This window comes from Cololabis saira, chromosome 19 (assembly GCF_033807715.1).
Source record: "Cololabis saira isolate AMF1-May2022 chromosome 19, fColSai1.1, whole genome shotgun sequence".
Lineage (NCBI taxonomy): Eukaryota > Metazoa > Chordata > Actinopteri > Beloniformes > Belonidae > Cololabis > Cololabis saira.
In genome coordinates, this window is record NC_084605.1 from 19,067,234 (window position 1) to 19,083,711 (window position 16,478).

Here is a 16,478-nt window from a genome sequence, read left to right on the forward strand (position 1 = left end):
TTGCCCCTTCTTCCTGAAGTCCTGCGACCCCCTGCTGCTAACTCCTGGTTATCTCGGCCTGGGTCGAGATAGTCCGTTTACGACCCCACTGCATGGCCGGAGATCAAAACAAGGACCCAGCAGGGTTTCTGCCAGGGAAAACAGACTTCCTTGGGGTTTTATGACACCTAAGCAGGGGTCGGGAAGCAGCGGAGCCCTAAAACCAGGCCTCTTTGGACAGACACAAAACCTACCAGCAACCCCCCCAGCCTGGAACTGGCTTTAATGTGCCTCATAAAATGGCGACCGTGCCATGAACCACAATCCCAGCATGCCTTGCGGGATGGGGCGGCGCCTGAAAGCGCGCGCATCCAATCGCAATGAGGCACCGATGACGTCACTGCAGCGCGCGTAGGATCAAAACCCCTGCCGCTGCTTCTTTTTCTCTGCTCTTCCGACCACCCTCTCATCCGAGCTGGATCGTTTGGCTCTGGGCCAAGATCCCATCTCCCTTTCTCCCCCCGGCTGGGGGGAGGTGTAAGGCCCCATCGGGCCGCTCCGCTAAGGTGGACCTGCAGCCCGTTGAAGCCGCGGTCCCCCGGGAGGCTCCGATTTCTCACTAAACTCTGTTCCTCTTTAAGTTCACAGATCCAGGCTTCCGACGCCCACGCGCTCCCGGCAACCAGATCGGGACACAGCTGCGATTGAGTTCTCTGACTGAACCCCCCTCCCCGCTCCGAGCCCCTGTCTGCGAACCGGCGCAGGGATCGGGGACGGACGGCCGGCGTCTCGCCCGGCGTGAGCTCTCCCGGGGCCCGGACGGCCGCGCGTCGGCGACCGGCGCAGAGAGGGAAGCACGGCAGGAGAAGACCGGTCCCCCCGCCGCGCCTAGGAATGCGTGTGAGCCTCCGTTTGGTCCGGAACCACGGCCCGGCACGAGGCGGCCCCGCCGCTGTCTAATCCGTTTCAGGGGAAGGGACGGGATGCGATAGCCTGACTGCGAAACCCCAGCAGGATCGCGAACCCAGTCAACAAGCCCGCATGCACCCGATTCAGGATCCCAGAGGAGACGTGAGCCCGCGTAGCAGTGATCAGTAGGATTTAAGAGTGTTCAGAACTGTGTGTGAGATTGTGAGACCTGGGTTATCAGTAACTTAAGAGTGTTACAGAGCTAAATCTGTGTTCAGAGCTGAGATTACATCATCATTGTTATCATTATCATGCTTGATTATTTGGTAGTCGTTGTTTTCTGCCGTAGGCACGTTTTAAATGCTGCGTTCGCCATCCGGTCCGATTGCACGTGGCCCAGAGGGCGCGTCCATCTTTAAAAGACCACAGAAGCCCCGTTTGAACTGTAGATGTTCTGTATCTTCGTTATTATTGCTTGATTTCTCTTTTTTGTTTTCATTCCATGCCTTTAACGTTTATGTTTCATTTTATTGATTGTTGTTTTTCTTGTTAGTTAATGGTTTTATAATAATGTCGTGTGCCATCAGATTTATTTGGGTGTTGCGTTTATCATCTTTTGACACCCGTATGTAAATAAATTCTGATTGATTTCTTTATGAGTGGTTGTGTTGTTTCATGCAAGATTTGGTCACAAATTGATTTGTTTAAGCAGAGCCTAGTGTTCGGATATCACGCCTTCACTGTTATTCTGTAAGATTTGCTGTTCTGCAGGATAATTCAAATCATAATGAGACTGATTTTCTGCTGTTAGTTATCGAATCCCACCGGAAGTAAGGCCCCGGCGGTGGTGCCCCTACGAGAATTATCATTTTTGATAATACAATTTGATAAATAGTCAACTTTATTAATTATTAATAATTCTTTAATAGAATTATCATTAGCCTTGATAACTGGACAGCCAAGCTACCTATGAGTTGCACAACACTACACTACCTGTTGTGGATTTGTATAAACTGTCATCCTCCAGACTTCCAGTCGTCAAAGACTTTTAGGCGTCTGAGTCATCGACAATAGTCAAATGTGATGTTTGGAGCGTAGCCCAGGAGATTTGTATTTGGGACGACAGAGGACAGGGTGGTGTCATCAGCCAAGATGAAAGCGTGCTCGAACAAAAACAATAGTAAAACACAAAGACCTTTGAAGAGCTTTTAGTCTCTGAAAGCCACCACAACTCCACTCCCAGGTAGTTCTTTGGGTGGGGATGACTTTACAACCCCCCCCCCCCACACACACACACACACACACACACACACACACACACACACACACACACACACACACACACACACACACACACACACACACACACACACACACACACACACACACACACACACACACACACACACACACACACACACACACACACACACACACACACACACAGACACACACGGAATGGGCGATATTTTACCGTTCACGATAAACCGTCAAAAGAATTCCCCACGGTAAGAATTTGTCATCTCACGGTAAAAACGATAAATTGAGGAAATGAGCCTGAAAGAAAGAAAGAAAGAAAGAAATGAGCCTGAAAGAAAGAAAGAAAGAAAGAAAGAAAGAAAGAAAGAAAGAAAGAAAGAAAGAAAGAAAGAAAGAAAGAAATGAGCCTGAAAGAAAGAAAGAAAGAAAGAAATGAGCCTGAAAGAAAGAAAGAAAGAAATGAGCCTGAAAGAAATGAGCCTGAAAGAAAGAAATGAGCCTGAAAAGAAAGAAAGAAAGAAAGAAAGAAAGAAAGAAAGAAAGAAAGAAAGAAAGAAAGAAAGAAAGAAAGAAAGAAAGAAATGAGCATGAAAGAAAGAAAGAAAGAAAGAAAGAAAGAAAGAAAGAAAGAAAGAAAGAAAGAAAGAAAGAAAGAAAGAAAGAAAGAAAGAAAGAAAGAAAGAAAGAAAGAAAGAAAGAAAGAAAGAAAGAAAGAAAGAAAGATTCCTGTTGATGACACTTTTTGTATTGGTATTTTTTTTATCGTTATTGGGTTAAATGCCAGAAATTATCGTGATACATTTTTTTGTCCATACCGCCCATCCCTAACACACACACAAGAGTGAGAGGTGCTGGACACTGACTGCAGCCTTCAGTGTCTCTATTAAGACTGCACTTGCAAACACTAAGCAAAACGATGGAGGCTGAGAGTCGGCGTAAACTGCCAGAGCACCCGACCGACCTGATGTCAGCAGACGGCTGATTGGAGAAGAAACCTCCCGCCTCAGCTGGCTGTCCATCAAGCCGGGCCCGGTGTCACGGATAATCCCCTCAGGACACATCTGGCAGCTCCAAGATTTACCAGGAGGTTGCTCCGCCTGAAGAAAGCTACACTTGGAGGGATAGAAGCCCTTAAAGCCGTACGGACGCTACGTAAAACAAAGGTTTTCAGAGTCTGTTGGTGCCTCTCTAATAGGGATGGGCGGTATGGACTAAAAAAATTATCACAATAATTTCTGGCATTTATCCCGATAACGATAAAAATGACGATAAAAAAAAAACAATTCAACTCCCATTTTTGTAACTATAAATCTATCACCACATTCTTTCTTTCTTTCTTTCTTTCTTTCTTTCTTTCTTTCAGGCTCATTTCTTTCTTTCTTTCTTTCTTTCTTTCTTTCTTTCTTTCTTTCAGGCTCATATCTTTCTTTTTTCATTTGAGGCTCATTTCTTTCTTTCAGGCTCATTTCTTTCTTTCTTTCTTTCTTTCTTTCTTTCTTTCTTTCTTTCTTTCAGGCTCATTTCTTTCTTTCTTTCTTTCTTTCTTTCAGGCTCATTTCTTTCTTTCTTTCTTTCAGGCTCATATCTTTCTTTTTTTCATTTGAGGCTCATTTCTTTCTTTCTTTCTTTCTTTCAGGCTCATTTATTTCTTTCTTTCTTTCTTTCTTTCTTTCAGGCTCATTTCTTTCTTTCTGGCCCATTTCTTTCTTTCTTTCTTTCTTTCTTTCTTTCTTTCTTTCAGGCTCATTTCTTTCTTTCTTTCTTTCAGGCTCATTTCTTTCTTTCTTTCTTTCAGGCTCATTTCTTTCTTTCTTTCTTTCTTTCAGGCTCATTTCTTTCTTTCTTTCTTTCTTTCTTTCTTTCAGGCTCATTTCTTTCTTTCTTTCTTTCTTTCTTTCTGGCTCATATCTATCTTTCTTTTTTTCATCTCATTTCCTTCCTTCCTTCCTTCCTTCCTTCCTTCCTTCCTTCCTTCCTTCCTTCCTTCCTTCCTTCCTTCCTTCCTTCCTTCCTTCCTTCCTTCCTTCCTTCCTTCCTTCCTTCCTTCCTTCCTTCCTTCCTTCCTTCCTTCCTTCCTTCCTTCCTTCCGCTTTACACAAAAACGTAATCAACGGGAATTTATCGTTTTTGCCATGGGGAATGTTTTTGACGGTTTATCGTGAACGATAAAATATCGCCCATTCCTACTCTCTAACATCTGAAAGAAGCCGTGCAGGCGCTGAGAACTGGTTTGAAACCTCCACACAGAAAATAATATTGTTTCCTGAAAGCAGAAGAACCGATTTACCAAAACCTGATTCATGACACCGCAGGCTTCATAAACTAGCATCTATTCCCAACCACACCGGGCTGGATCTCTTCATCAGCCATGTGAACGAGAGCACGGATATTTTAGGAAAGAACATCTTGTGCTCGTGCCCCGACACTCACTCATCTGACGGCACAAGTGTTCAGTTGGTGGGCAGCGCCCGGATGATGCAGCTGATGCTGCAACTTCTATGACACATGACAAGAAAAACGGGTTTATTTGGTTCAAAAGTCATCGATAGCAGTTCTGAGATTATAAGGAACTGCTGTAATGTACAATGATTACATAGTTGTAGCACAACTGCAGCTTATAAATGAGCCCAGAAACAGCTGGAGACTTGATATCGATGGCGTTGGACTGACCGGATGTCTCATCCGCTGATGCTGGAGATAAACTGGACTATGGACACATCTGCAACCACGTCACGAAAGCATAAGAAGGATTTCACCATATTTGACAGGTGTTTTAAATTCTAAGCTTTTCCATTACAGGTTTTTCTTTGCGATATTTACGTTTTGTACAGTTCTAGTATTGATGGAAACTATTCTTGTACAAATCCCTGTAGATCCAGGAGGACCAGATGCCTTTATTTTGTTATCCACCGCAAGCTTCCTTCCTGCAGGACCCTCAACAATGTTACTTCACCATCTCTGAGCATTTAGCTGATTTGCAGGTTATCCCTTTCTCCACGCGGTAAAAACCTGACGTGGTACATGGATGCTGCAGTTCCAGTGCTTAGACGCCCCACTCTTACGTGTTAAGAAGCATCTGACCCCTCCAGAGGTTTTACATGAATGGACAAGTTCTGTTTGCCATCACATTAGCGCTGAAATTCACCGAGATGTCACTGAAGCGTCTGTGTGAAAGTGTGAGAAGTCACACTTATATCAGTCCTCAGACAGAGATGGCTCTGAATATGTGCTCGGTTTAAGTTCTCCGGGGCCAGGAAAGTAAAGGGAAAGGTTTTTAAAGATTTATAAGTTCATTTTTACATCTTTACTCTTAATTGAGTACAAGTAGGAGAGGAGGAAAGAGAAAGGGAGTTGATATACAGCAAAAGGACGCAATACATCGGTATAACCTCATCTCCTTGTCCTGTTACACAACCTCATTAGCTGATGTCATACCGGACTATCATCAACACAAAGACGCCGCCCACTTCTTCCTTACGACTAGGGCTGTTCGATTAATCGATTTTAAATCGTGATCGCGATTATGTAATTAGAACGATGTTAAAACGTGAAACTCGTAAAATCGATTTTTCACTTTTTTTTTTTTTTTTACCTTGTCTGCACACATATTAATGATTGATACCATATTAATGATTGATGGAAATACCTCTCAATACCTGTGACAAGTGCCCCATCGGAGAGGCTCTTTAGTGTAGGAGGGGGCGTTGTAACATGCCACCGGGCATCCCTCAAGCCAGATGCGGTAGACCGGCTCGTGTTCCTTGCAAAAAACTTGCAAATGTGAATAGCAAATGTAATGACTGACATTACACACCTCTACCTCCTTCATGGGTTGCATTATTATTTAGCATGCAAAGACCCAGTTTAGTTTAATTAGAAAATGTCTTGTTTTATTTAATTGGAAATATAACTTACTGTATGTTTGCAAGTGCTGATTTGCTGATTTTGTTTTTCAGAGATAAAACTTTATATTTTATTATATTTTTTAAAACTTTTTTTCGACTTATTTTACAGAGTTTTGCACTTTATTCATTCATTTTTGGTTTAATAAGAGCAAAGTTTGCACTTAAAGCCCAATGGGGCAAATGTTCAATAAAAAAGCTGCATATTTGAAATCATTTCTTTGCCTTTTGTCAATTCACAAAATAATCGTAATCGTAATCGAAAATCGGATTTTGAGAGAAAAAAAATCGAGATTTTATTTTTGGGCAAAATCAACAGCCCTACTTACGACCCTTCTTATTCTCGGTTACCAAGTCAAGAACGAAGTGTAGGCTACACAATGAGACCCCGCGAGCCCCCCCAGTCATCCATTTAGAAATGTGTAAAGTAGAATTGTCATTAATGTTGCATTGTAACTGGCTGAACGGTATACGCAGTCGTAGGACATCTGACAATCGGACAATCTGCGGCCACAAGATCTTTGAGACAGCCATCGCCGAAGAGCTCACCACTGTTCAGCTACAAGAAGAAACATTGCCACGATTCTTTCAGGATGGTAATCTTTATTCTACATCGGCCCAAAATCAGGCAATCGAGACCCGGCATTTAAGAGAAGAAGTCATGGACTGCAGATTTGTGGCAGCGTGCTGTCATGAATGTTTCTGTAATCAAGCTCTGACAGGATTTCCTGGAGCATCCATCGCTGGGGAGACTGATAACTGTCCTAAATGCTTTCAGCTCGAGAATATTCTTTCTTAATGTACAATGATGGACTCCAACCTGTTTGCACATGGCCTTCTAACCCTTCCCAGATGAATGGAAGCACAACGGTTGTTTCCTTTAAGATTATTTCTGATGTCAAACTACCAAAACGGCTGCTTTCACATTGGCACTTATCTATCTTTTCATAAAAAAGGTATCTCCTGTGGTTCTTGAGATCTATGCTAACAGGAAATATCAGTGACTTAAGCCGTTTTTTTCAAAAACATATAGTTTAATCATTTTTTTAATTCCTTTCAAAGTCTTACTGAAGCAAAACACAGCAATTCTGACAACGACAGCTCCAAACCTAGAATTAACACGAGAGAATATTCAAATCAACTGCTGGAGAGACACTAATAACTTCAGAGAGAAATGAAAATAATGAAGGTTAATAAGAAGTGATTGGATAGAAGCACTAGTCTTGTCATGACTTACATTAGTAAAAACTGTCCTCCCAATCATCACGAGCCTCAGTGTTAACACTAACATGGCACAACAAACCAAAAGGTCAGAGCCTAAATAAGCAAATAGCTACCGGTGGTACTTTAAACGTATTTTTGGGCCAGCTGGTTCTCCGCCTTTTCAAAGCAGGTCACTGCAAACCAATCAATCTGAGCTCATCCACAGCGCTCTGTAAACGGGAGACACTGGAGGTCATCAGCAGAGCCGTCACGGCCAGCTGGAGCATCTGTTGAGCTGCTGTCAGACGTCGGCCACTCTGACTTAAGAGACAAACCCCCACATCGCTGACATTGCTCTGCAGTATCGTCAGTGGTCGGAGGTCGAGAGGGAAGCGTAAGCATGTGACGGCAGACATAATTTACCATCTTTGATGGTGCATTTCCACACTTTCTTCCACAATTTTGAGAAATATTGTTTCAATTCTGTTGATTTGCAGATAAAAACCAACAAAATAATAGTGCCAGTAAAAACAAAGCCAGTAAAGCCTCTTTTTTTTTCTTCTTTTAAACACATGACAAAGATCTAATTTCTTTTTAAGGTTCCTGTCGGATCTGGATCCCGTTCAGGTCTGGTCTTTTCTCCTGCCAGCAGATCTGCAGGGATCATTGTCCTGCTGCATTGCTCACGGCTGATTTAATGTCTGCAAAGTTCAAAGTACCAAATCATCACCCCTCCACCACCAGTAGCTGTTTTCACCAAACTTGCACATTTATGTGTTCTAGTCTTTTTTAGGTGGGCTTTTCATGGACAACCCATTAAAACCAGGCCATATTTGATGGATCTAACGTACCATCAAGATATCTAACATCTAAAGTAGGGCTGCACGATTCTGGACAAAATGAGAATCACGATTTTTTTGCTTAGAATTGAGATCACGATTCTCTCACGATTTTTTTCCAATATAAAATTTATTGCACTTATTACTTTAACTTTGCAACAGCTGAACAAAAATATAATAACAATAAACATCTCTTGTCTTGTTTACACAAACATTTGAATAACTTAAACAATAATAACAATTTTGAACAATATTTGTTCCTCCCTGAGTTGAACACCCTTTCAGAAAGGGGACTTGTAACAGATCCTGTAGTTCTGAGGCAACAAATTATTCCTCTGGCTGGGATGAACCCCCCATTGCCTTTTGCTGCTATTAAGAAGCTGCCGATACAAAAGGTAAACGTCACAAAAAATATGATGGTGCCTGATAAAAGACTGGCATCAACTTTGTAACAGCTGACATTGAACATAAAACCGATAAACATCAAAAAAAAAAAAAAAAAAAAAAAAAATTTTTAAATCGTCGTCATTTGGAAATGAGATTGCGTTCACGCATGAATCGAGATTGCGACTTTTTAACGATTAATCGTGCAGCCCTAATCTAAAGTTATTTTGTCCCACTTTTCCTGCACACCAGGCCTGAGGTCCTTATTCCTACGTACGGTACTGTAGATGTTTCCATCCAACACACATTATTAAAATGGATGGGTCTTTCACAGACTTGTGCCATCCTTGATCACTCGCCGATGGACAGGCCTTGTATGTTTCATGCCGCTGTAATGTGTATAAGATCATTTTTTACAGTTTTGTTGGGAAGATAAAAGTTTCATTGATGCCTGAATATTTTGCTCTAATGTCTTTGTGTATCAATTCTGCCATCACAGGTGTGTAAATTGTCCTTGCAGAGCTGATTTCCATTGTATGATGGTTCATTCCAGGTGTTTCCAGGCCCAGAGAAGTCAATGCCACCACTAGATAAGGTTAACCTAAACTATGTTTTTGTACAGGAACATTGTGCAGCTTTGGAGATGGCATGGTTCACTTCAGGAATTATTATTGTGTACTAATCCCCACAGAGAAACATGGTGGGGGAAGAATCATGCTGTGGGAATGTTGTCTTTTCCATCAGCAGTGCCTAGGGAAATTTCTCAGAACTGAAGGAATGACACATGGTACTAAATGTAAGCAAGTTTGTAAGGAGAAAATCCGTAAAACGGCTTTCAGAAAAGTTCAATTTGTATTTAGGCTCACCTTTCAGCACTACAACAGTCTCAAACCAACCTGCAGAAGCATTTAAACATACTAAAAGTCAAAGCCTAGACCAGGGGTTGCCTAACTCTGGCTTAGACCCTGAAACATTGGTGCACATGAGCTGCAGGAGCTTTTCCTTGACGAAAGGCCAGGAGTCCCAGTGGCTACACGCGCCAAACAGGAGATATAAGGCATTTACTGATAGGAAAGGAGGTCTTTAAATAAAGTCTTACTGTTGAAAATGATAAAAAGATGTTGACAAATACCCCCCTCCTCCAATGGGTCTGTATACAGATTACGTCTTTCTAAAGTAGCGCGATGGCTCTTGAGATGTGCTCCAGCCATTCCTGTGACTCTGAAGAGGAAGAAGTGAGTGTACAAAATGGATGGATATAACCACAAATGAATGAAAATGAATATGTCATTTTTCAACCTCAATAATTGTGTCTTGCAAACTCGCCAGGACATCAACAACTTTGTGTTAGGTTCCAGAGCTGATCTGCCATAACAGATGCAGCGTCGTCCTGCGGGGTGCTTCTGTCGCAGCGGAGAACACTTTCTTCCCCCTCAGACAGTGTAACCATCCCAGATATTCACAGCAGCACAAGTACCGGCAAAAATCACTTAATATTCCCCGCCAAGAAGAGCCCGCTGCCTGTGTGGCGTATGAAGAATGGAACAGGCTTTTTCCTGATAGCTTTGTTCCCGCAGCTTGTCACCGAGCAGCCGGCACATCCTGATGAAAGCCCAGAGCAGATAATGCCACAAAGAGAGGCAGCGTCAACTTCACAGGCTGCGAGGCCTCGACTTTCCCTGGGTCTGAGTAAAGAACAACTCAACGCTAACGTACAGAGCGCCCGCTTGTTGCCTGCCGAGGAATCTGTGCAGATAAGAAAAGTATGAAAAAAGCTTAATTGAGCCTCCTGAAACCCACACGGCGAGATGCAAGAGCCGCAGGAGTCTGTATTTAGGAGATTAGCTTGTGTTGCGCCGCAGTTTGGATCCACTTAGTTTCAAATGACAGCCGAACTGGATGCTGTTGTTATTTCACAGAGAGCGTACACGGCCGACGGCAGCAGCTCCGGCTCTGGGGAACAGGTTTCATTTCACCGTGGAGATGATCACACTCGCGGGCCCTGACCACAGAACACCACAACACAGCGTATAAATCACTCACAGAGGCTTACCCTCCTTTGTCAGCTCTGTACTCACTGGTTTTGTTGCACTTGACTTTGGCGAGGAGCTTGTGAGCCTGCAGTAGATCTCCATTCTTCACCGCCACCAGCAGATCCAGTTCCTTCCCCATGATTAGAGATTACAGACGTAACCGCAGACGGACAAACCCGCTCGCAGCTGACAAACAATGCAGCCTGTTTGCCCGTCTCCTCAATGCACCTTTGGGTGCGGGGTTTCAGCAAACTCTTGTCAGCACATCAACAGTTAGCCAGGCATGAGAAGATGCCAGTTTATCGGGGGTTTAAAGCCTCTAGAGGGACGACGGTTCGGGTGAAATGTCCGAGGAGGTATTCTCCCTCCAGTTGGTCGAGGTTTGCTCCATTATCGCTGACGGTCGCCTGACTGTTGGATGAGAAGGGATCAGTTTCCTGCAGGGCTGAGTGTATGTTCATAGTTGGTCTCCATCAGCCTGGCAGCGGCAGCAGCAGCTTGACCTGCCATTACGCTGCAATGGGAACGCTAGAAAAACACACAGAAATCACACTGAGTTGGCCGTTTTAAAAATACACACAACGTAAAGATATCCATCGTATATTTCTATGCCTCCTGCAAACAATATCAAATACAATGAAGCACCAACGTTTAGCATCCAGACTCCACGGAGGAGCCAGCCAGGGTTCAAACAGGGATTTTACTCGCCACACTACGCTAACTGCCACACCACCTTTCTGAGTAGGGGTGGGCAAAAATATCGATATGGCAATATATCGCGATACTTTTCCAGCCGATTCAATATCGATATTACAAATTTGAATATCGATTTTTATTTTATTTTTTTTATCCCTGATTTTTTTCCCATTATATCACCCAGTGCTTCTACCTAAGTGACAGTCCTGGGCATTGCCACTCTCTACCAACCCTGGGAGGTCCCTGCACTGAGCTCAGGTTTTATTTCACGTTTTATTTCATTTTATAATTTATTTTTTATATAACACAATTGCCTGTCCTTAAAAAATGAAAAATAATGGACAGAGGTTTATTTATTTATGGATTTATATCTATACTGACTGATCACTGTGCCTGTCCTTGGTTTTAGTACCCATCTTTCTTGTGTTTATTATCATTTGCCACATAATTAAAGCAACCTCATACTAAATTTAATGTTAATTTCATATGATGTAAATAATATGAAAAACATATACAAATAAGTTGTAACTTTAGCTTGTATAGTTATAATAAAACATTATTTTGACTCAGTTTGTCCCATGAATTGTCACTATAATCTGATGAACGTGCAACTCGGATTTTAAGATCCATCACTATCATCTGATGTACATATATACAACTTGGATTTTAAGATGTGTAATGCATTTTTAAATTTTTCGGTGAACTATGTAGAATATAATAATCAGATATCGCATAATCGGAATATCGCAATGTGTATCGTATCGTGGCTCAAGTATCGTGATGTGTATCGTATCGTGAGGTCCTTCCCAATACCCACCCCTATTTCTGAGTGTAACGTGCGCTAGTTGATTGTTTGGTGATCAGACTCGGATCGATTGGGACTGATCATCGGTTGATCGAGTAGTCCATTCAAGGACTAAACCATGTTGTTTTTCCTGTCAGCTAAGGCATCAAGTCCACAGCACTTTTGATGAAACCACTTAAAGCAGCTCCAAGAAATATGAGCAATTATTAACTCGATGGCACCGTCTAAGGTTTACTCTTGTTTGGTCACTCTTTCATTTTCTTTTTCTGTCGTTACCTTGTGACATCTTTTAAAAGCCTCTCCCAAGATGTTCCCTTTTATTATTGTTAAAGGTATTGTGACATCATTTTTAACATGCTTTTAACACTATTAAAAGTCTTGGGCAACATCCCTCAAATGTGTCTAAAAGAGTGTAACAAGAAAAACTTCACTCTAGTAATCTTTTCCTGGCTTTTTATTACAGTGTTTTTTTGCGCCGTGAAAAATGCTTCCTTTCCCCCCTTTCCTGTCAATCATTGCTCCGCTCCTCCTCCAAACCTCCTCCTCCTCCAGCCATACGCTCACAGCGGCGTCGGAGCGACAGGCGAAGCATGCACGGAAAAGCAGGAGGGCGAACCACAGCAAACAATCATAAAAATAAAGGCATGCAAGCAGCACTGTCCCCTTATCTTAAGTCCAGTCAGTGGCCGCGGGTCTTCTTAGCAGTTTTCCTCCGGTGATTAGAACAGAAGAGGCGTGTTAAGCCTCATTTATGGTTCCGCGTTAAATCGACGCAGAGCCTACGCCGTAGGGTTCAGCGTATGGTGGGCGTCGCCGCGTAACCCTACGCCGTAGGGTCTGCGTCGGTGTAACGCGGAACCATAAATCAGCCTTTATGGTGCGCTGGAGAGGAGAGGAGGCAGGAGCTGGGTGGAGGGGGCGGTGATTTAGCGGATCGTTACGTAACGATCCGCCACCAAACCACATGCGCCGTTTTTGCATAGTTATGCGGAAAATCCCAGAAAGCACACAATACACTGAATGTTAAAAGTTCGTTGTTTTTTGGGTGTAATTGATGTCAAGACACCCAACAAAACACAAAAAATCAAGAAAAATGTGTTTTTCATGTCACAATCCCTTTAAGGTCTGACGCTGCGATAAAAGCATTACGCAGGTGACACTAAATGACCAAAGTTACACTGGCTGGTTCTGCCAGTTACAGGGATGGGAACCTGCAACTGCGAGACCACACATCCTAAAAGTGAGGAGATATTCCTTCAGATTATATTGAAACTGATATTTTAACACAACAATACTATTTCATGCTGCTTTAATAACAGAAAACAAGGTTTGGGGAATCAAGTTATAAGACACAACTATTTCAAAGGTTTTCTGAAGAGTATTTTTGAAACAGAAATGAGTGAAATGAACCGGTCTGGGAAGCCGGGTGGAAAACGCCCACGTTCTGTCAACCACGGTTAGCTGCTTTAGCTTGACTGACTCAGCTCATGCTAACCTATGAAAGTCACTCCCATTTCAAATGTTCAAATGATGTTCTAGTAAATCCCAAATATAGCTGAGCTTCATCCACAGACCCTCCCAGGCCAACACACAGGCTGTCACGTGGTCTGCTGGTAAAATTAACCCCACAATGAAACATATTCCCTTTAAAATATGAATGATTACTCTCTGTTAGTTCTTTACTCACAGCTCAGAAGTCAATACAGTGCTGGGCGCTAAGTAGCAAAAGTGATGACAGCTAGCCGCTGGCTATACCCGCCGCCAATCAATTGCACACCATTTTTCCTACTTAGTTTAGTTTATTTTATTTTCGGTCATGACACAAAAAAAAAAAAGAATAAAAATGACAACAAGAAAACAAATACACTGTTCAAAGAAAAAATTACAAAAAAGTTTCCAATATACAAATAACATCTACTAGGTCATTGATTGAGGTTCATTGATGGCCTCAACCTGGAGGTCAGTGCAGGCTGCTGTTATTGAACATCTATAAACTAAGATATGCTTCATTAGATCTGTTTCCATGTCTGCCATCCATAAAGGAAGTGAACAAAAAGAAGCTCTGGAATGCGGCTACAGCGCTGCAGAAAAGAACCTGCAAGTATAAACTATGGCACGGGTCCTGAACGTAGGCTACATGTGCAATTAATACATATAACACTAAATCACTCTTTATTTCAAGATGGCTTTTCAAACATCCTTTAATATGCAGGTAAATATTGTAGTTAAAACAGGAAAGTTATTATTAAAAACAACATAAAAAGTTTTGGAAGAAAGCAACAAAACAGAATAATTGAACCAGAGGGAAAATGTGTGTATTCTTCTTATTTTTTTAAGCTAGAGGTGATTAACAAACAGCTCTCAGTAGAAAAACACTGTCAGGATTAGATGTGAGACTTCAACTTTTGTTTGTTTTCTCTAAATCAGGAAGCTCCGTCCCTCAGGAGCCCCAAGCTAATCTGCTTTTCTTTCCATGCAGGAATAATGTCTCACTCCATTGATAACAACTTTAAGGAAGCATCTTCTCAGCCAGGCATTCTGCCAGCTTATGCCTTTAGGGGGGGGGGGGGTATTTTTTTGTGTCAAGAAGGAAAGTGAAGCTGTGAACTGGCTGCGACTTCAGAACAAATTTGACTGAATTTCCAATCACAGGGTGTTCTCAGAGGGATAAAAACAATCCGTTTTTCCTTTTCTGCCACTGCCGCTACATTAAACAAGCTTCATCACTCCAATTACAATGCAAGTCCTTCATGCGAGCAACAAAAAACCTTAGAAACAACATGTTTAAAATCTAGAGTAGTTTCTCTGATCTGGCAAAGTTCAGTTTGTCCTATGGAGTACCACGGTATGATCGTACAGCAGTGTAGCTCTGCAGCAGATGCCAGTGCATGCATGTCTTTGCACTGACTGATGATCTAAAACTAGCCAGGGAGCAAACAACTGCACAAAGCATGTGCCGAAATGTAAACAAGGGGTCATAATTTGGTTGGGTAACCCAAGTGTCAGTTCATACACCACTAATACATTTGGATTACTGCATATATATATATATATATATATATATATATATATATATATATATATATATATATATATATATATATATATATATATTAGGGCTGGGCGATTTTGGACAAAAATAAAATCCCGATTTTTTTCCTCTGAAAACCGATTTTCGATTTCGATTTTTTTGGTAAAACTACAAAAGACAATGGAATAAATTGTTTCAAATATTTTATCTTTATTTTTAAATAAAAATAGCAAACAAATTTCCCTATTGGGAATGAAGTGCAATTGAAAGATACTGTAAATCCTCCTTGAGTTTAGTAAAGTGACAACATTTACAATTTTTTTGACCAAACAAAGATGACTAGACGAGCTCTGTCTGTAATGCAGCCAGCTGCAAGAAAGGAAAATCGATTTTCCGATTTTCCTTTTTTTAACATCGATTGTGATGAATAAATATCCGTTTTTCCCTGGTTTCAGTTCAGTTTTTGCTTTATTTCCAAAACTTGTCCGTTTATAATATCAGAAAATCTTAAATTGTATTTTTGTGGTAAGTTAAACATATGTTTACTTTACTTGCTCAGGTTCCATCAACTTTAAGGACTAGGGTAACTAGGTTTCCAATAAAAATGCCCCTAAAAAAAACTACAAACAGCTCTGTCAATACACATGTCTAGTGCTCTAACAAGTACACTAACTATCAGTTTCTTAATAATAACATTATTATTATTATTTAAAACATACTTGCCTGTTTTCCTGCCTTCTCCCACTGAAATGAGAGCATAAAGCGGCTGTGTCTCCGCAGGTGTCTGAACAGATTTACCGCAGGTCGGCAGCCTTCACCATGGAAATCCTCCTCCGTAGCTCTCGTCTCCTGTTGTTTCTAAACTTGTCGCTTTTAAACAGATAGCTGATCCGACAAAAGGAAAGAAATGAACGTATATCCACATAATACACGGAGTTTCCCTTGGATTCAGTCAGTCAAATAAAGTTGTTTGATTCCTGGTAGTTGCAGAGCCAGCTCTCACCTGACACGGACGGGACTCACTGAGGGATGAGCGGCAACTCACCGCGCTAATATACACCGCTTCCGGTAGGGACTTTTAAAATAAAATGTAAAGAAAATGTAACGTTCCTAAAAAAAAATCTAAAAATGTGTTTTCTCCCTTTTTTAGTATTTCAAAGTAGTTTTTTACACAGTATTAATAAACTGTGTACATTGGAGTTATTACGTGGTGAATATCAGAAACAAATGAGTTATAATACTTTCTGTAGCCGTGGCCTCCGAATGCGCAGGGTTTTATTTTGAAGAAACACCGAATACCCTTTTCCGTGATGGATAACAGAAACTTTCTTCTGACCCATTAATTTAACAAACGTGAGTGGATTGACTAGACTCAGTCTTCCCTTGTGAACAGGGTTACAGCGAATAACAAAAGTCTCAAAACAAAGGAAAAACTAA

General features: G+C 41.7%; 1 protein-coding gene across 5 annotated transcripts in view; it reads right to left on the reverse strand.

The window, feature by feature from the left end:
- The window catches only part of LOC133419391 (caskin-2-like), a 77,389-nt gene extending 61,339 nt beyond the window's left edge, over positions 1-16,050 (reverse strand). For all 5 annotated transcript variants that reach the window (XM_061708553.1, XM_061708552.1, XM_061708551.1 and 2 more), the window contains exons 1-2: positions 15,761-16,050; positions 10,555-11,037 (exon numbers count right to left, since the gene is read on the reverse strand). In XM_061708553.1, coding sequence (XP_061564537.1) covers positions 10,555-10,648 — 94 coding nt within the window. In that variant the 5' untranslated portion in view covers positions 10,649-11,037; positions 15,761-16,050. The remainder of the gene's footprint in view (positions 1-10,554; positions 11,038-15,760) is intronic.
- Positions 16,051-16,478: the final 428 nt, after the last annotated feature.